Here is a 19,982-nt window from a genome sequence, read left to right as displayed (position 1 = left end):
ATGTGATTGGCCACAACCAAGACCGGGGCGCAGGGTCTTGGAGGATTTGAACATCTGCTTTCCGCAACAAGTATCTGGACAAGATATTCCTCGGGAGTGGCGGAACAAATTCCTCGCGCTTCCGCTACCTAAAAACATGCACCCGGAGCATCATCAGGCCAGAAGAGTGGCAAGGAGCAGGATAATGAACGAGTGCTATTCCAGGACAGGAGCCTTCTTCGTGGACGCTGTGGGCCCGGAAAGGGGATATCCAATCTCAGTGGTGCACCAAATGCAGGTTGTAGACGGGATTTCAGTTCGTGACGGGGAAACCTTGGCTATGGAGGAAGTGGCGATAGCCCTAGCCGCGACACACTCCGCGTCAGAATACATTATTACAGATTCGCAGGCGGCTTGTAGAAACTGTATGCGTCGTATAATCACGCCACTGCCATGCAAAATTCTTCGTCAATCTAAGACTCGAGCTGCACCGAAGCAGCTGATATGGGTACCAGGTCATGGGGGGGTTGAGGGAAACGAGCGTTGCACATGCTTCAGCCCGAGCTTTTCTTCCCCAGGATCCTTCTAAGTCCTCCTTTGCTTACTTGGGTTCCCCCTCTCCGTTAACAACATACTCAGAGATACTACAGCATCTGCGCCTTGAGAGGCAGACACTACCGGGGCCCGCTAGGGGTCTTAATAAATCAGAAGGGTCTCACGTCCGTCGGCTGCAAACTATGTCATTTGGTAACCCATCTACGCTTCATGCCATAGAGCCCGAGTCTTTTTCGGCACAGTGCGAAATTTGTGGCCAAAAGGCAGACTTATACCATGTGGTATGGGCTTGTCAGAAAAATAGCAGTATTGCCATAATAAATAAGCCAACGTGGGAGGACTGGGAGGCGGCCCTGTCTAGCTCGGACCTCGAGGAGCAACGAGCCCTCATCAAAAGAGCACGGGCAGCGGTTTTTGCCAACGGTGTCCCGGACTAGGGACCTGACCATGTTTTCCCGTAACCCAAGGTTTACTTTCTTATTTTTAATAAAAGTTTTTATCATCATATCCAGTCGCGGCCTAAAGCGTTGGTAGACCCTTGTTCTGGTCCTCTACCAAGCATAGTGGCAGCGTCTCGCTACGTCCGGTATGTTCTACCTTGTCATCTGCCTTTCCTTTTAGTTTTAATGGTTCTCCTGTACACGTCCTGAGTGAATTTCTCGCAAGTTTCCATTTGATTCGCGTGAAATGCTCCTTGGAAACGCGTTCTGGCATGAGACTAACTGCTGCGGCAGTGTCCACGAGATTGGAATGGGCGTCTCTTCAATGTTTACCGACACCTCGTAGCCAGGGGTTTCTCCGGATGCACATAATACCAAATAGTAAATCTGGGATACCTCAGAATCATCGTCAAAATTTTCGACACAGTTTACCGCACCCTTCGCTTGACACATCACTTGCAAATGTCAAGCCGTTCCCCATGCTCGACATTTCGCGTTTCGGTACCAGCGTCAGTCGAGATCATGCCCTTTTCCGCAATGATAACAAATGCTCTTTTTCTTTGCTGAGCAGTCTTTCTGAGCACCGGACGCATGTTTTTCTTTCATGCTTCCTATGCACCTCATTAACTTCAGTCGGCCTCGCCAATTCTATGCGCAGCTCTTTGGTTTAGCGGTCCGCCAGCTCCTTCTCGAGTGCGATTTTACATGCTCAGAAATGAAGACAAGACGACGGACGAAACAGTCAGCAAGCAAGCCACAGTGTTGGTGGTACCCACGCGCCCCGAGCTTGCGCTTGCCTGTATTTTGGCTGCTTGTCGCCCCGCCGCTTCTTGACGTTCGCCTGACGTTTCTCGCCGTTTCTTGATGTTTACACGTCAATAAATCAGGTGAAATTCGGTGGAGGCTGCGTGCGTCCCCCGCACCAACCTGGAACTTCGCTCCAGGATGCTCCCTTCGGATCCTGCACCCATTATGCTCGACACCTCGGCTCAGACTAACCATTCGGCAGCGCCTGCCATCTGCAGCGCCGTGTACCATCAGCGGGATCCGCCCATCTTCAACAGCTCAGGTTACTCAGATGTCGAAGACTGGTTGTCGACGTACGAACGGGTGAGCGCCAATAACAAAAGGGACGATCCAACTGAAGTTGACTCACGTCGTGTTTTATCTCGCGGACATCCCGCAACTGTGGTATCGCAACCACGAGACCGACATTCCCACTTGGTCCGTTTTCAAGACTTCCATTTCGGACGTCTTTGGTCTGCCTACGGCCCGCATGCTTCACGCAGAACAACGCTTGCGTGAACGTGCGCAGCATCCAGAGGAGAATTACACGGGCTACATCGACGAAATGCTTTATCTCTGCAACCGCGTCAACCCGACCATGACCGAGGAGGAGAAAATCAAGCACATACTGAAGGGCATCGAGGACGACGCTTTTCAGATGCTGCTAGCGAGAAATCCCACCACGATCGCTGCACTCGTCTCATTGTGTCAGAGCTTTGGCGAGTTGCGTAGGCAGCGCACGATCGCCCGCCAAGCCCTCATGACGCCCGACACAATATCAAGCTTGCAGCTGGTTGCATGGCCTGCCGATGAACAGCCGCTGCTATCGACAATCAAAGACTTTGTCCGTGAAGCGGTAGCAGCTCCTTCAAAAGTCAAGCGTTCCGTCGGCAAAACTAACTCTTTGCATCTCTCGGTCACGTAGACTTGCTACAAGACGACCTCTCAGGGCATCATTTAGAAATGCTTTAAACTCCCAATTCCCTGCCAAATGCTTGAGTTGTGTCACGAAGTCTGACGCCTTCGCCTTCTTGCTGAATTCGCCTAATAAACTTGCAGCGTTCAATGATGACTGAGTATTCTGGTCTTCCAAAAACTCCCGCACTTGGTCGAAAGATTTGTCGGTGGGTTTGTCAGGAACCATAATTTTTTAAGCTCCTCGTAGGCCTCGCCACCCACCACATTAAGGAACAGCTTCAACGTTTTGTCTGCTGGTATTTCACTGATGTCGATAACATTTTCGAATATTTCGAAGTACGACTTTATGTTGTCCGCCTCGGGATCCAATTCCGACATGCTTCCCAAACACCTTCAGGCTTGAGGCGTAGCCATTATAAAGAAGCAGTTCACTTATCTCTTCCGGCGACCACTCCATCCTTTGCCTTGCTCTTGCTTCCGAGCCGGTCCGCGTTGCCACTTTTGGACGCCGGGCACCACGGGCCGTCGTTCCGAGATGCTGCCGCGGCGATGCCGTCCTCGTCGCCAGTTGTTCTATCGCGACCGAGACATGCGTCCGAGCCGGCATACGGTTTGGGCGCCGCCCAGACTGAGGCGTCCGAAAAGGCGATCGTGTCGAACGCCACAGAGACAGAGTAATGGGAACAGGTGTGTGGTGCCAGGAAGAATGATCATTTATTTGCATTGAACGGGCTTCTTATAGAGCTCGCGTTAGCAAAGTTCCGACGCCACAACGACGCGCCCGGCGCTTTATTGGGAGATAACACCTCTAAAGCCTGCAGACCACACGTACGCTTGCGGACGCGTGCGAGCTCGCGTCTAAGGGCCTATCGCCTGCCGCGCCTAGCGAGAAATGGCGGTTTGCACCCACAAATATACGGTGCCTAGAATATAGTATATTCTAGGCACTGCAACAAGTATGCGCGACAGCACGCGCTCACTGGCCTCACTCGTTGACGCCTTGGTAAACGCAACTTCGTACTTTGTTATTGACAGTGTTTCAGAATGCTTCGATATCTATAAACGTAATTGATATATTTTTAGAGCTCCTAGTCAGAACAAAAAAAATCACAGCATATCCACGGGGTGAATGATGATGAGTGGGCGAAGCTCCGGAGGGAATCATCGGATCTCCCGCTTAAGGGGGCGCTAGCACAAACGCGTTAGAAACGTGCAGTACTCTCTAGTAAGGGGGAGCGGCCACAGCGTCTTTCGCAGCCATTTACACATGCCGGAACGTGCACCGCGTTTGCCGACGCCATCACATGACTGCTGAGAGAGTATACCCCCCGTATTCATAAACGCTCCTCGACTTGAACTTGACTTGCCACCGCCTTGGGCAGCGCGTTCGAAACGCGTTGAAGGTAAGGCGGAGAGGCCACAGCGTCTTACACCAGCTTCTTACACGGCCGTAACGCGCTAGCACAAACGCGTTAGAAACGTGCTAGAAACGCGGCCTTTCGTTAATGTTGGGTATTTATTGCCATCGTGGTGCGTGTGTCTATGTGCGCTTCGTGGCGTAGTGGGCTAACGCCGCGCGCTCGGAAGCGAGGGGTCCCTGGTTCGATTCCGCGCTACGGACGCAACTTCGGAATTTTTTTTCTCAGACTGGTTACACACTACTACTACGACGACGGGGACGGAACGGGTGCCGCTATAAGGAGCTTCGCTCCTAAAAGTGAAAAAGCACTTTCTTGCATTCACTCAGATTTGAACCTAACGCGCCGTCGCTGCGTAGCCAGGCGCGCCGACGCGAGGCTACACAGTGCCTAGAATATATTTTAGGCACTGTAGCGAGCCTAGGTAGCCGACATGCAAGCGCTGTTTTGGGCCGGTGACAACCTTTGCAAGGGTACTTGCCGCCGCCAGCTAAATTGACGGGTAAAATTTTCCGCCTGACAGAGCATCTGGAAATCAAAATGGCGAAAAGACCAGCTGACAGACCAGGTTTCCCGCACCCGTTGGTGCCATGAAACTAATTCAATTTTTAAAATAAACTTTGGCCTCATCAGCCAGAGACCCATAGCGTGCCTGAGAGCAGTGCATGGCACGTCTACGTTTTAGTTAAACATGCTTGTAAGCACAGTTTTTATTACAGCACACTTCAAAAAACACTATTTATATAGTGTGTACAAGTGGAAGGCAGCGACAATGTTTAATGCAGTTCACATTCTTGGCGTGACAAAATACAAACACGAGCACGCCACCGTGCCTTATAACTTGTTCCTTTGTATGCTATGGAAAAAAAATAAGTTTGATGTGTTAAAATAAAAGGAAAAGGCAACTACTATATTAAAGATGTAGGCAGGTTTCGTGTGCGCATTGGTGCAAAACTAAATTAAGGAAATTTATTAGATCGCGTGCCAAAATGGGTACATCAGAGCGTAACAAAAAGAAAGCAGGGATGCGCCGCGACTTCTAGCAAAATTGGGAATCAAAATGGCGGTAAATAGTGCTCAAACTTTTGGAGTTGTCACCACCCTAAACAGCTCTTGCATGTAGGCTCCCTAAGCGAGGCAGTCCAAGCGCGCCATAACAGAGAGGAGCGGCTGTTCACTGAGATCGCGCCGCGTTGTGACGCGTACGAGCCGGGCCGCACCGTCGGCGCATGCGTGGGCGCGCGGACGCGAGCTTGCGCGCGCGTCCGCAAGCGTACGTGTGGTCTGGACTTAAAGACGACTTGCACTGATGTTGACCTAGCCGCCACGTTGGAGGACGAGCGCTGAGGGAGGCAGGGCATAGAGAAAGGAATTCAACAAGAGGGGACACTCCCATAGGGCCCAGCGGCCGAATTGACTGCAGCGTGCCAAGCGGTCGGTGTCGATCACTTACATCACTTCCGGTTTCGGTTTTGGGCGCGCGTAATTTGAACGCAAGCTAGCACGCCGGCTGCGCCCCCCCCCCCTTTTTTTTTTTTTTTTGCTCTTCGTGCAGAATCGGTTTATTATTTAGTAAAAATAATTGCGAACGACCTCGTAAAGTCCCATCGAATCTGTGCCACGTGCAATTTCACAAAGTAGACGCAAGACCTTGTGTGCAATGAGGAAATATTTATTTTGCTCTATATAAAAGCTCGTTCCGCGCTTTTTGTGCGTTATCCAACGTTGTGACCCCAGCAGGTAAGGCAGTAGTTCCTGTATGAAGCTCCACCGGACGGCACCACCTGAAAAAAAGTAAATTACAAGCATGCTACATTTACAAGCACGTAACAGCATGTTACAAGCATGTGTCATTTTGGTATTTAGACATAGGAATACTGCGTGTAGAGGCGAAACGTGCGAAAGTGGTGAATGGGCGGCCTTACAAAAAGCAATTCGCTTTTACATACATGGCGTAGAAAATACCCGACTCATCCCAAACATATATCAAAACATCTGATTTCCAAGCGTTCCCCCATTTCCGGGCATTATTTCCTGCACTTTGGCAGAACAAATACACGAGCGACTTCGCGTTTCCAGAACTTGGCCTCGGGCGACGCGACGGTACGCTACATACAGTCAACCACAAAAGTTTGCGGACCACGCGAGCGCGTGGCCAAGAGCCTCTTCGCGACACTTCCGCTACGTCACCAGCGATCGACAGCAGCGCTACGTTGAAGATGCATCCCTCCTTAAATCTATGGCCTGTCTATTTTCGCACTGTGCGCAAATATTTTCTACCTATCTCTTTCAACGTGACGCGCTCTTTGTTAGCCAGGGCTACTTGCTTATATTTTGAGAGCAGAATATCAGTACAAGTAATCAGACAGCGTATTCTTCGGCTGTTATCAGTTCTATTTTCGCGTAGCCACGCTGTTTTTTTTTTTCGTGAGTGCGTGAGTGAGCGGTGAGGCAGCCATGGGACACAGATGCTTAGTCAGTAGGCACAATTTTTCCGTTCCTCCCCCATCGCTAAGTGACAGTAGCGGTCGGGATTTGATCGCCTGCGCCCAGGTTTTGCTGCGCAAAGCCCGAACCACCGCGCTGCTATAGTGGTTACATTTAGAAAAATAAGAAATAATCGGGTGCGATGACTCTTTTTATAACCCTTTGCGACACGGCGTCCTCGTTTGGGGACTCGAACTTCGGAGGCGCGTCCCACGCCACGTGTTTCTTCAAATGACCTAAAACTCAGTGTGCACATTCGTGTCCGCTTCCTGATGGGACAACTAGCGGTCAGTTAACTTCATTGTCCTGCGTATTGCTGCAGATGATCACTTTGCTGGAGACACTACCATGTTAGACAATCGTTCGACGTGCCGCGTTCCAAGACCAACGTCAAGAGTATTTTTTTTCTCCGGTCGACACGAATACAACCGAAAAAGCAAGTGTGCATGCGTTTCGGGCCTAATAGTTGATTCTTTTTATGCAAGCATTGAAGCTGACGGATTTCAGAATAATTAGATAATGAGTTATACGCTAATTAATTTTTTTACTGAAACTCGCACAAAACAGCACATTGCTTCGTCTTCTTTCTTGGAATGTAATAGTGAGCGTCTTGAAATGATGCCATGCGCATTTGACGCATTTGCAGACAGTGCATCATAATTCGTGTCTGAAGGGGATGAATTTATTCACAAGACATTTACAGAAGTGTCATGAAACATAGGTCTCTCAATGATCAAGTAGGAAGTGAAATGTCCGCCGTTTTCTAGCACCTTATTGATGCGTGTGGGCATCGACTCGTACAAAGATTCAGTAATCTCCGGTCGACCGCGCAGGCTTTCCCATTCTTGTGCGATCGCTTGCCACAGCGTATCGGCCGTGCGGCCGCGGTTGGCTCGTGTGGACAGCCGTTTTTTCAACATGCCCCAGACATTTTCTATGGGATTCAAGTCGGCGCCACATGGAGGCCAATCAAGCTGGCAAACAGCATGTTCTTCTAGCAATGACTGGACGATACGTGCTTTATGGATCGGGCTGCGGTCGTGTTGAAAAAAATAGCAGCCGTCGCTGAAGGGAATACGGAACGAGGTGTCTAGTGATGACGTCGCAGTACCGTGACGCAGTGAAGGGCCCTTCCAGACGCACAAGGGGACCAAGGCCATCTTTGCTGATTGCTCCCCACACGCTCACGGAACACCGTCCACTGGATAGAACACTCTGTGTGTAATTAGGCAGATATCTGCAAGAAATAGCGTACAATTGGGTTCCAGCGGCGCGTCTAAAAATGTTGCGATTCCTCTTGCGTATGAACCTTATAATGCTGTTATAGAGTTGCAATAGAAAACGTGCAAACATCATTAGATAGTACTGAAAGACCCACTGGCAGCTTTTAATTAGCTTCAGAGTAAGTAGTACTATGAAACAATCGTTAATGTTTTCAACATAATACCACTACAGAAAAATCTCGTAATGTCCAAAAGCTCATTTTACGTGAAACATGTTGTCATGCAGAATTAGCTTCGTGAATTAACTGCCAATACACTGTAAACACACCTGCAGTTTAGTGGACGCCAAACCCGCTTCCGTTGGTCCCAGCGCGTGGAAAAAGTTGACTCGTCGCTAAAGATGACATCGCCCCATTTCTCTGTTGTCCAATCTTTCATTGCTGTAGCGAACATGAGTCGTTCTTGTAGCTGGCTGTCTGAGAGGCAGGGCTTCTGTGCTGCTACGAAAGACTGCAGGCCAAGCTCACTCAGCCTTCTTCTTACAGTCTAGACGCAAGACCTTTGTGTGCAATGAGGAATATTTATTTTGCTCTATATAACAGCCTCGTTCCGCGCCTTTTTGTTGCGTATCTCAACGCCCTTGTTGACCCCAGCAGGTTAAGGCAGTTTTCGGTTTGTTCCAGTAGTTCTGTATGAAGGCTCCCACCGGACAGGCAACACCTGAAAAAAAGTAAATTACAAGCATGGCTACATTTAGCACGCACGTAACCGCATGTTCCAAGCATGTGTCATTTGTATTTAGAACATAGGAATACTGCGTGTAGAGGCGAAACGGTGCACGGAAGTGGTGAATGGGCAGGCCTTTACAAAAAGCTAATTCACTTTTACATACATGGCGTAGAAAATACCCGACTCATCCCAAACATATATCAAAACATCTGATTTCCAAGCGTTCCCCCATTTCCGGGCATTATTTCCTGCACTTTGGCAGCACAAATACACGAGCGACTTCGCGTTTCCAGAACTTGGCCTCGGGCGACGCGACGGTACGCTACATACATAGAGGCGGACGCAACAGGCTCTCAAGACAAATGCGTGGGTGCAATGCCTTTTTTCAGTCCTTTAGACGACGCAATTTTCGAATTACAAGTTTCTGATATGTTCGTCGGCGTTATCTTTCGCGCGTTCTGCCGGCGCCAGCAGCGCACCCCATGTTATCACTCTTGGCAATCGCCCATCGCGTTTTCAACAGACGTGAGTACCGAAAGAAGGTATATGTTGTTGCGGAGCCACAAAAAACGTCACAGACTTGTCCGTCTAAGATTCATTACACGCCAAACTTTATCACTACGGCCAAGCTGCTTATCGCTAACTGCGTCACAGCGCGCTGTGCGGCCAGCGTGCCTCAAAAGTACCCCAGAAAGTAATGAAATTACTTTTCAGTAATGTCTGGCGTCAGAGAAAGCGGCACAAACTTCTCCTACCAAGATGCACTAGACTACACACCACGGCTGAGTTCTCGCTAACTGCGACACGGCGCCCTGTGCGGCCAGTGTGGCTCAAAAACCGAAATAAGTTACAATAGTCCCATAGGAAGCGTCGGAAACATGTCTCAGCACGATTCATTAACTCAAATTAACTGCGCCAGGATGGCCGAGCTGTTTTTCGCTAACTGCGTCTTAAGTCTCGGTCCCGTGCCGTAAGCCTAATTGCGTCGTAGACTGTGAAACAAGATTTCTCACCTTGCCGTAGTCCAATAGTGCAGCGGTGTCTTGTCCCAGTGCAGAAGAAACGCAAGAATACGCCGAGAGTCCAATAAACCATGTTACATTTAAAAAAAGAAAAAAAGAAGGAGACAGACGGGTCGCCGCGCGCGCAGCCATCCTCGCTGGCTTCGGGGGAGTGTCTGGCGGATGACGCATGTATCTGGCGCGTCATTGACCTGTGACTAGGTAAGGCAAGGAAAGTAAGTCGCAAAGCTTAAGTTCATTTATACGCAAAACGTTTTAGTTTTCGCGGCAAAGAATTAAAAAAATAAATCAATGCCTGTTAACTTAAATTCACTTTCTTTTTTTTCGATGCTCGCGGCAGCTACCGTTCGGCGTCAAAAGTATAGCGTGACGTATGGTGACGTGTTTCCTGTTGCCAGTTTTAGCCGAGTGTCCCCTCTTGTTGAATTTCTTTCTCTATGGGCAGGGTCTATTGACGTCTAGCGCGTTGTTTGTGCCGTGGTTTTGGCACAAATGCCAGTAGTAGTGCAATCACATCTCTATAATATTGAATCAAATTATATATGGCAGTGAATATGGTATTCCTGCGTTATCCTAAACTGCGTATTCAAGGACCAGCACGGTGAGAAACTGCGTCGGCGACGTCACATGCAAGTTATGCATAGTGCGCGTCACAACGTACTATCGCGCTCAGTATGAGCTACACCGCGGGAGCGCGTGGCCAAGCGCTCTGTAAGCTTATACAGCGGCGCCGATTGTGACATGTTTCCGAGTTATCAGGGGAGGGTTTTGCTGATCCTGTGAGTGCGCATCGCCCCCACTTGCTTGCTTTTTCCCTCGCCCTGCTTTTACCCTATGGTGATTTCAGCTTCGAAAATGATAACTGCCGCCGTGGCTTGATGCACAAACTTCGTGTTCGACAAGTCGAGCATCACAAAACAGGTGATATCTAGCCTGGCTCTTTTTGTTTGCTTCATTTTATTTAATAGAAAATTCCGCACTGATGCGCCGCGCAGCCTATTGCGTGAAAGTGGCTGCGTGTAGTGCGCACAATGAAACACAAATACGTTCTTGACTTGGAAAATGTCCCGAGTGCCAAACACTGAGCGCCAGCTTATAGCTGAACTGTCCCTGAAGCAGTATACTCAACGCCAAATAGCAGAGATGATGGGGAGGTCGAAAAAGACTGTCAATCGCATCATCCAAGCTTATAGGGATGAAGGCCGCATCAGTGACGCTCCTCATAAACGGCACCCTCGTGCAACTACTGCTGCTCAGGACATGGCTATCCTCGACGCCGCGCAGGCAAGCCCCTTCAGCACTGACAAGGAGATCGGTGCTGCCGCTGGTGTGGCTGCAAGCGTGTCGACAATAAAAAGACGCCTGGCGCAATGAAAGCTCAAGAGTCATGTTGCGGCCCAGAAGCCGCAGCTCTCCGAGACAAACAAGACGGTGCGTCTCAACTTTGCGACTGAACACGCCTCCTGGACTACGCACGATTGGAAAACTGTACTTTTTTCTGACGAGCCTACCTTTAGAACACGCTGGGACCAAAAGCAACGTATGTGGCGCCCTGTCAACACCCGCTACGACCCGATTTACGTGCAGGAAGTCGCATCGAGCGGCCGCACTGCTGTCAATGTTTGGGGCACTATGTCCCGAGATGGACTTGGCGTTTTGCACCGTATTGAAGGACCGATGACATCGGCAAGGTATTACGACAACCTTGATTATGTCATGATACCTTACGCGTTGGACGGGCCTTTTCCTGACGGAGACTTCCTGTTCCAACAAGACCTGTCACCTGTCCACACTGCAAAGGTTGTTGGGGAGTTCCTGAACATGTGAGGTGTGCGGTGTCTCAAGTGGGTCGCTAAACGGGCAGACCTTAACATCCTTGAAGCCGTATGGGGTAGAATGAAGGCCAGGCACTCCAGAAGAGGATTGCACACTTCATCCGCTGATGAGCTGTGGAGCGCTGTAGAAGAAGAATGGATGCGCCTCCAAAATGAACACAGTTTCATTGAGAACCTGTACGCGTCACTCCCGTCGAGGATGCAGAACGTGATTGACGTTCAAGGAGCCCTGACCCGCTACTAAGGCGTGATGACCGCTCCATCTATTTTCCGTTCTTGTTACTCGTGTTTGTGCCCTTTAATATTTCTTTTCATGTTGTAAAATGTTATTATTTCTGTTATTACCACAATTTTGCCTTTCTTTTGTATGCATTCTAAATGCAGTCAGTATTGCTCATTCACATTGTTATTCATATAGTTATCTTGACTAGGGTTTGTTTACTATGTTATTTGCTTTGTATCCGAGTGAAGGTATAATACAATTCTCGCGTTATTTTGCTGTTCGTATTTTCTTTGACTGCGAAAAATGGGTTTTTCTTCGCAATTCCTATCACACAAAAATAAAGGAAACCAAAAAAGCAGCAAAGCTTTTGTTTTCGCTGAAATGCTTTCTTTTCATTCCAGCCGCATTTTTCTATCTTTTGATGATCACGCAATCTTTTGGGAAGCCAGGTAAATTTCTCAGTCAAGAGCACTGCACATGACCTCACGCTGTCATATCCAAGAGAAGCGTTTGCTGCCTCTCCCTTTTCTAGGCGAACTGACTGGAGACTGGTATATGTCGATAACTGGTGTTATTAGAACATATTGTCGCAACGTCGGTTAACAGCGTAGTTCCGTTAAACAAGCAAAGTATGGCTACTTTGGAATGAAGGAATGATGCTAGCGAGCACCGGAATGGTATCAACGGCAACGCGTTCGGCATTGGCAGCACAGCTCTGCCAAAACTCTGTACTCGAAATATTGAAGGCCCGTGTCGTTACCGGGTCTCCCTCTTCGCTAGAAGCATGACGCAATCAGAAAGTGTTGCTTTAAGTAAAACGCATTTGCATAGCCCTTCTTCGATGAAGGTAGTGCGTAGTTTAATAAGTCTCACACGCTATCTCTGGTTAGCTGTAAAGTCCCTGTGTCATCGTCGAATTTCTCTTCAGTAGAGACAGAATCAACCAGCAAAATAAATGGCAAAACGTTCCTTCAAATAAAGGAGGGCGAGGGGGAAAGCAAGCAAGTGGGGACGATGCGCAGCTGCAGGAACAGCCAAACCCTTTCCTGGTAACTCGAAAACATGTCACGATCGGCGCCACTGTACAACCTTACAGGGCGCTTGGCCACGCGCTCCCGTGGTGTAGCTCATACTGAGCGCGATAGTACACCAGCATGCTTCATTGTTCATTCTTGAAGGCCGCAATAATGTCGCCTAGTGAAAGCTCACCAGTGTGCCTTCTTTCCAACCTCTCTTTATTGGCAGTGGAACTGGAACGACTACTTTATTCTACTCCAACGTATCATCCGAAAGAAAATGATGGTCCGTCTGCTGCATCCCGAGTACATTCTTGGACTGGGCACGTTCCTCGAGGAAGAAACCGCGAAGTAAGTGAGGGATGCACTTTCTGTATATTGTGCCACAACGTGTTTCGTCTCAACTGAGTGTTCTTTTAATGCGTCCGCATTCTTAGGGTACTTCAAGCGCATTCCGGAAGCTATGTCGCCTGACGTGAAGGGTATCTGTCAGAGCAGCGAAGTGACCCCGCGCGAAGCATGGAGGTGGGGGCTCAGGTAGATGCCGCTTTAGAGGCCGCAGACCAATGAGTAATGACACGTTGTTTTGCATGCTACCCCATTATGGACTCTTCTTGGTCGGCCGCTGTGATCCTGTTTGAATAGTTGTTAAGCGCCGGTTCTCTGGAGTAGTGAGCATTTCCATATGCCAGGGACGAACGAACAAAGCAAGTATTCATCCGTAGTACCTCATCATAATCATCATCAGCCTATATTTATGTCGACTGCAGGACGAAGGCCTCTCCCTGCGATTTCCAATTACCCCTGTCTTTCGCTAGCTGATTCCAATTTGCGCCTGCTAATTTCGTAACTTCATCACCCCACCTAGTTTTCTGCCGTCCTCGACTGCGCTTCCCTTGTCTTGGTATCCATTCTGTAACTCTGATGCTCCACCGGTTATCCATCCTACGCATTACATGGCCTGCCCAGGTATATTTTTTCCTCTTAATGTCAACTAGAATATCGGGTATCTCCGTTTGCTCTCTGAAACACACCGCAATCTTCCTGTCTTTTAACGTTAGGCCTAACATTTTTCGTTCCATCGCTCTTTGTGCGATCGTTAACTTGTTTTTGAGCTTCTTTGTTAACCTCCAAGTTTCTGCCCAATATGTCAGCACCGCTAGAATGCATTGATTGTACACTTTTCTTTTCAACGACAGTGGTAAGCTCCCCGTCAGGAATTGGTGATGCCTACCGTATGTACTCCAACCCAATTTTATTCTTCTGTATGTTTCCTTCTCATGAACAGGGCGCGCTGTGAGTAATTGACATAGATAAACGTACTTTACAGACTCTAGAGGCTGACTGGCGATCCTGAATTCTTATTCCCTTGCAAGGCTATATGGAACAGTATCTTTGTCTTCTGCATATTAATCTTCAACCCCAGTTTTACACTTTCTCGGTTAAGGTCCTCAATCATTTGTTGTAATTTGTCCCCAATCTTTTTGAATAGGACAATGTCATCTGCAAACCGAAGTTTGCTGAGATATTCGCCATTGATCCTTACTCCTAAGCCTTCCCAGTATAAGAGCTTGAATACCTCTTCTAAGCATGCAGTGCTTGCATGCATTGGAGAGATTGTGTCTCCTTGCCTGACCCCTTTCTTGATAGGTAACTTCCTACTTTTCTTGTGTAGAACCAAGGTTGCTGTGCAATCCTTGTAGATATTTGCGAAGATACTCACGTATGCCTCCTGTATTCCTTGATTACGAAATGCATCCATGACTGCTGGTATCTCTATTGAATCAACTGCCTTTTCATAATCTATCAAATCCATATAGAGAGGTTGATTGTACTCTGAAGATTTCTCGGATTACCTTATTGATGACATGGATGTGATCCATTGTAGAATATCCCTTCCTGAAGCCAGCCTGTTCTCTTGGTTGACTGAAGTCAAGTGTTGCCCTGATTTTATTGGCAATTATCTTGGTGAATATTTTATAGAATGCTGAATGCACGCTAATGTGTCTATCTTCAATTCTTTGAAGTCTCCCATCTTATGGATTAGTGTAATGTTGGCGTTCTTCGAATTCTCTGGTACACTTGAAGTCGTCAGGCATTGAGTATATAGGGCCGCAAGCTTCTCAAGCATGATATCTCCTTCATCTTTGATTAAATCGACTGTTATTACACCTTCTCCAGCACCTTTTCCCCTGGTCATGTCTTGCATGGCCCTTATAACTTCATCGCTAGTTATAGAAGGAGCCTCTGTATCCTGTGCATCACTAGCGTAGTATCTAGGCGCACTCAGATGTTTCTCCCCCAACCCTCACATGCGCACAAGTGTCTTGCAAAAGCGGCACAGCTCCCACGTGCCTGCTCCGTAGACAAAAATGATTCACGCGCTGCCTCATGCTTCAATGCGTTCTCCGAAGCTTGAGATTACATTTTCTCGAGGATTAGACGCACGTGAAGACGGTGCACATGAAGCGTGTAGCCATATTGGCACGCACCCGCTGCAAGTTACATCCATTGTACGGTGGCTAGATGGGTAGGTGTGCCGGCCGGCGCGTCTGGAGCGCAGGTCACCGCTTCTCCGCGTCATGACGCAAAATTGGCGCTGCGGTCAGTAGAACGGTTCCGCAGTGCGCGTCGTTTGCTGCAGGGGGCTGGCGGCTACCAAAAAAATTAATAAAGCCCGTATTGGAATAGTTGCATGTCGTCTGTTCGTGTCAGTTTCAAAGGTGAAGGGCTCCGCGTCTCTCGTACTGTTTGCAAGTTCCTAAGCGATGTGGAATGTTCCAGGTCGGAAAAATGACTGGCGAAATTAGCGGCGGCATTTCTCAACAAAAGAAGACCACCAAGGAGACTTACTGCTTCGCTCCGAACTGCAAGTCGGGCTGTAATTTGTGAGAAAGACGGCGGAAATGTTTGACTCGATCTGCTCAGTAGCTTGCTCAGTCTCGGCGACGTTAATTAGCAAGCCGTGCACCGAAAAGCGTACGTCGATGAGCTCCTCGACATTGGAAATTTGCAAGCCGCACCGGAGGTGCTCAGCGCCTGCGACATCGAACACCGCTGCGCTGCTACAGGGAAAAGAAAAGTGACTCTAGGCTTATATTCTATATAGTAGGTTATGTAGCGAGGAAGTTCCTGCAAAGAACCAAGTGCTCCGATTGTTCAGGGACATTACTGAATTCAACAGAATGAGTAGGTAAGGGCTGTTGCCCCTTCTGAAGCACTAAAGAAACGGGTAGCATTGCTCGAAGACGCCTTCAAGCTGTGCTTAAGTTTAAATGAGTTACAAAGGAACAGTATCGCCTACTTTGCATCCTTTCTGCAGATGAATCCTCCGAATTTGATCGGCTGTGAGCGGCACAAGAAAGAGCTCACAAACGATGTTGGGAAGTTCTATTCAATTACACGCCTTTACTTTCTTGTCAAGGGCAAGAACATGGCGCGCGAAAGCACACAGGGAGAAGAGGAATCACCTAAAGCGGAGGCGTGTGCTGTGAATAATGTTATGATGTGGTGGACCAACGTTGCGACTTTGCTGTCGCTAGGCTATTTATGTTGGTGCGTCTGCTGACTCAAGTTATGAGAGCGTTTTTTTTTTAATTTTAAATAGATTCATGAATCTAGCCCAAGACGTATTGCTTTATTTTATTGCAACCAAACAGTGAACAATATGCACTTACCAACACAATTCGTCTCGTAACAATTTAAATACTGTAACGAGGCAGCAATAAACACAATAGCTTGATTTCTAGAAAGTGAAACATTAGAACTCATTAAATATCACGTAAACACGTTTCCATATACCGTATAAACCCACTGCAGTATTGTTTTATGCATGTAAAAAATGCATCTACGTATTTAATGCAATGGGCTGGAGCGCCGCGTTTATACCAATAAATGTGAAAAATCGCCAAGCTAGAAAATTGACTTCAGCATATCGTGTCTATTGACTAGACGACAGTAACAAATTCCCCATTCTGGCTTTGCCTACACTGCTCAAAACGGCACTGTATAACGCGTACTTTAAAGCTAGAGCAGAGGCAGCGATACTATCAAACACGCTGCTCGTCTACACAACGCATCCGACGTTGCGCGCAGCTCAGCCATTATACTGTCCGCAGCGCCACTTCTGCTTCATGATGCGGAGAAGTGATGTACTACGCTCGGTCGGCACACCTACCCATCTAGCCACCATATCCAGGGTGTGGGAGGTGTATGCGCTCCCTCGCGCGTAGTGCCATGCGTAGCTATAGGGCCGGGTAATAGGAGGACACACGCGTTCACATCCCTCCCTTTTCTCCCTTGTGCGCGCTTGATCACACCCCCTCCACAGCTTGCACGTGCTTTATCGCGTGAATTCGAACAATGGCCGCGCATCAAGCAACCAGCCTTCTTGGCTCATCTTTTCTCTCGCACCCACTGCATAGGACGCGCGTTATACCGCGTTATCGCTCTTGGAAACTCACAGCGCCGCCAACGGCGACGAAGGCGGGGCAAATTTTCTGAGGTCTTCATATAATTGTCATCGCAAAAATATTTGAACAGCCTACACGATCACATAATGGCACCGAGAGGTGAGACAGCCTTACGTCTCATTTTATTACTTCGCACAAACTATTCAAATTTGCAGGACAGGTTCAATAAAAGTGTTTGAACATGTATGCGACACGTTTTCATTCCGCTGTGCTGCTTTTAAACCACTGCCCTGGAGTTCACGATTGTGCACACAGCACTTGAACAGGGCAGGAAATAGACAACGGATACATATCGTAAATGTCTTCCTCAGAATCAGTACTCGTGAATACAAAGCACAGTGGTGACAACAGGCTGTTTCTCGCAGGGAGCCTTACACGCCAGTGCTGGTGAACTTGATGCAGCAAATAGACGCGTACCTTGCCGTTTTCGGTCACCTGGCCATCGGCGGTTTCCCGGCAGCCAAAAAGAAGGCTGCGTGCGTCATGCTGACCGAGCGCATGTTTCCAGGAGCGCTCGACCATGGACTGTTCTACCAACGCGCGGCACAATTCGGGGCGCCTAATGGCATCAATCCTGGAGGCACCAGCGTCCCGGCGGTACGCAACCTTTGCAATTTCCGTGAACAGTGGGGCCGCCGCGGTGGCTAACAAACCAGCAAATTTCGAAAAGAAGTACTTGAGTTGAATATTCTAATCCCTCGTGTGAACAATCGCTCGGCGGGCTAGAAATCGGCAATGGCCTGAAAAGCATTAAAAGGCTCATCGCTGAGCTAGAACGCAAGCACGTTTATTAAGGTCAAATCCTTATATGTCTCATCGTTCAGTCGACCTTCAAAGTCCTTGAGCCAAAACGCGTCGTCGACACGAAAGGTACAAAAACTGTAATCATCAATGGCTCATATCCCCATAAGAAATCGGAACTGGTGGGGGGGGGGGGGGGTATTCTGTTAGAGTCCACCTAGTGGACTGTGCATTTCGGCTGTCGCTGATTGAATGCAGCTGTATGAGCGAGAAGAAGACTGGCTGGGGGCACCTGTCTCCTCCTCACTCGTGCAGCTCCAGCCAATCAGCAGCGGCCGAAATAGACAGTCCACTAGGTGGACTCTTACAGAATACCTCCCCTGGTGTTGGCACTTTAAACCCCATACAGAAGAATAAGCAAGATGGATGATAAAGCGAATTAAATGGAAGACTCAGCGAATTCAGTGCATGACTCAGGCGAGTTAAAGGCAATAGAATTAAGATGGGTGTCTAAGTGAATTAAGAGGATCACAAAGCGAATTAGACTAATCGAATGATGAGGATGAGTAAGCGAGTTAAGAGAATGACTCAGCGAATTAAAAGGGATCATTAAGCGACGCAGACTATGCGAATTAAAGGGAGTGACTAAGCGAATTGAGAGGATGAGTAAGCGAATTAAGAGCGATTACGGGGATGTGTACGTCATGCGTTCGCCTTTAATGCATCGGCACTTGGGCTTCCGCCTTCAAGTCTGCTTCAGTGATAATATACGAGACCCTGTGAATTTTCTAACTTGTGGCTATCGCATTCATTGCCTCGCCCTTATGGCGAAACTGTGATATTTTTTGGAAATATCGGTACCATGGGACTACGGTAGAAAGAGGATCTTTGAGCTCCTCGACAGGCATAATTTGCCCACCGCGCCTATTCATTCAAAGAGATAGTCCGGTAATATTGCAAACATTATTAAAAGCCCACGTGTCGTGTGTTCGCGCATGTGAAAAACACAATGGTGATACCTTAAAGCCAGATCGAGACTCATAAAGTCTTTATTTATCTGTTTATTCAAGCGTGCGAAACTCCAACAGATCTCCAATGAACGGCTGGTATTGTAGCATGACGTCACATGTGACTCTAGAAGCTGTCAGCTCTGTACCACGGCCGCTGCATATTGTCCTTTGCTGCGCACATTGCTCGGCGCTTGCGTCTAAGCATGTTGAAATTATATTTTTGCTCAAGCCGATTGAGTGTTCCTAAATAGCTATGAGTAAAAAAAGTTTGCGCTGGGTCGTGCAAAGCTTAGGTACAGCGAAACGTCGATCCTCAAGTCTTACTGGCTGCTAATGCTAGGTATTAACTTGGTTGCTGCTAGGTCTTAACTTGGTTGCTGCTAGGCTCTAACTTGGCTATTGCTAGGTTCTGTAACTTGGTTGCTGCTAGCTTTGTGAGTAGGTTTTGCTTGGCCTAGTATTTTGCTATCACTTCGCATTACTGGACTTGAGGATTGACAGTTTCGCTGTGCCTAAGCTTTTTACGACCGAGTGCAAACTTGACCGTTTTTTTTAACTTAACTACGCATGTAGGGAAGGTATTCTCGAGCGATCATTTTCGGAGGCACTTTCCCTTTCGTGACATTTCGCATGACTAGCGCTGGACGCGTCGGCGACTACGAGCGACAGCGTTCCTGGCATGCCACCAACGCAGGCAGGCTAGCCAAGCTTGGCGCAGAACCAAGAACGCTGTTGCTTGCCGATGTCGAACGCATTGGAGGCGAGCCGCTCGTTATCTAGTGAAAGTTGACACGACTAGGCGCCGCCCCGTTTATGGCGAACTCCGAGGCCAAGCGCATGCACACTATGTGTTTACGTCAGTTATGATGCAGATGGTTGCTAGGTGACACGTACCAGCTATTTTCGGTAGCTTCGCCGTGGCGGCAAACGGTTTACCAGCTGGTGCGGTAGCTCGGCGCGGCGGCTGCGCGGAGTGTTCCCGACGGTGAGTGTGGCTTGGCGGTCGCTGCTGTGTTGCTACTGCTTCGGCGCATGCGCGGCTAGGCTAGGTTGGGCCACGTGGTGCGCAGATCTGGCTTGGTTGTTGCTAGCCAACGGCGCGGAGTTCTCTGCGCACTTCGGACGTTT

At 48.5% G+C, this 19,982-nt stretch overlaps 1 protein-coding gene across 3 annotated transcripts in view; it reads left to right on the top strand.

The window, feature by feature from the left end:
* The window catches only part of LOC119462832 (uncharacterized), a 229,988-nt gene that overhangs the window by 70,091 nt on the left and 139,915 nt on the right, over positions 1 to 19,982 (top strand). For all 3 annotated transcript variants that reach the window (XM_037724059.2, XM_049671951.1, XM_049671952.1), the window contains exons 10-11: positions 12,861 to 12,982; positions 17,469 to 17,700. In XM_037724059.2, the coding sequence (XP_037579987.2) occupies positions 12,861 to 12,982; positions 17,469 to 17,700 (354 nt within the window). The remainder of the gene's footprint in view (positions 1 to 12,860; positions 12,983 to 17,468; positions 17,701 to 19,982) is intronic.

This window comes from Dermacentor silvarum, chromosome 8 (assembly GCF_013339745.2).
Source record: "Dermacentor silvarum isolate Dsil-2018 chromosome 8, BIME_Dsil_1.4, whole genome shotgun sequence".
NCBI classification, from domain to species: Eukaryota; Metazoa; Arthropoda; class Arachnida; order Ixodida; family Ixodidae; genus Dermacentor; species Dermacentor silvarum.
Note: the sequence above shows the minus strand (reverse complement) of the source record. Positions and strands in the feature narration are given on the sequence as shown.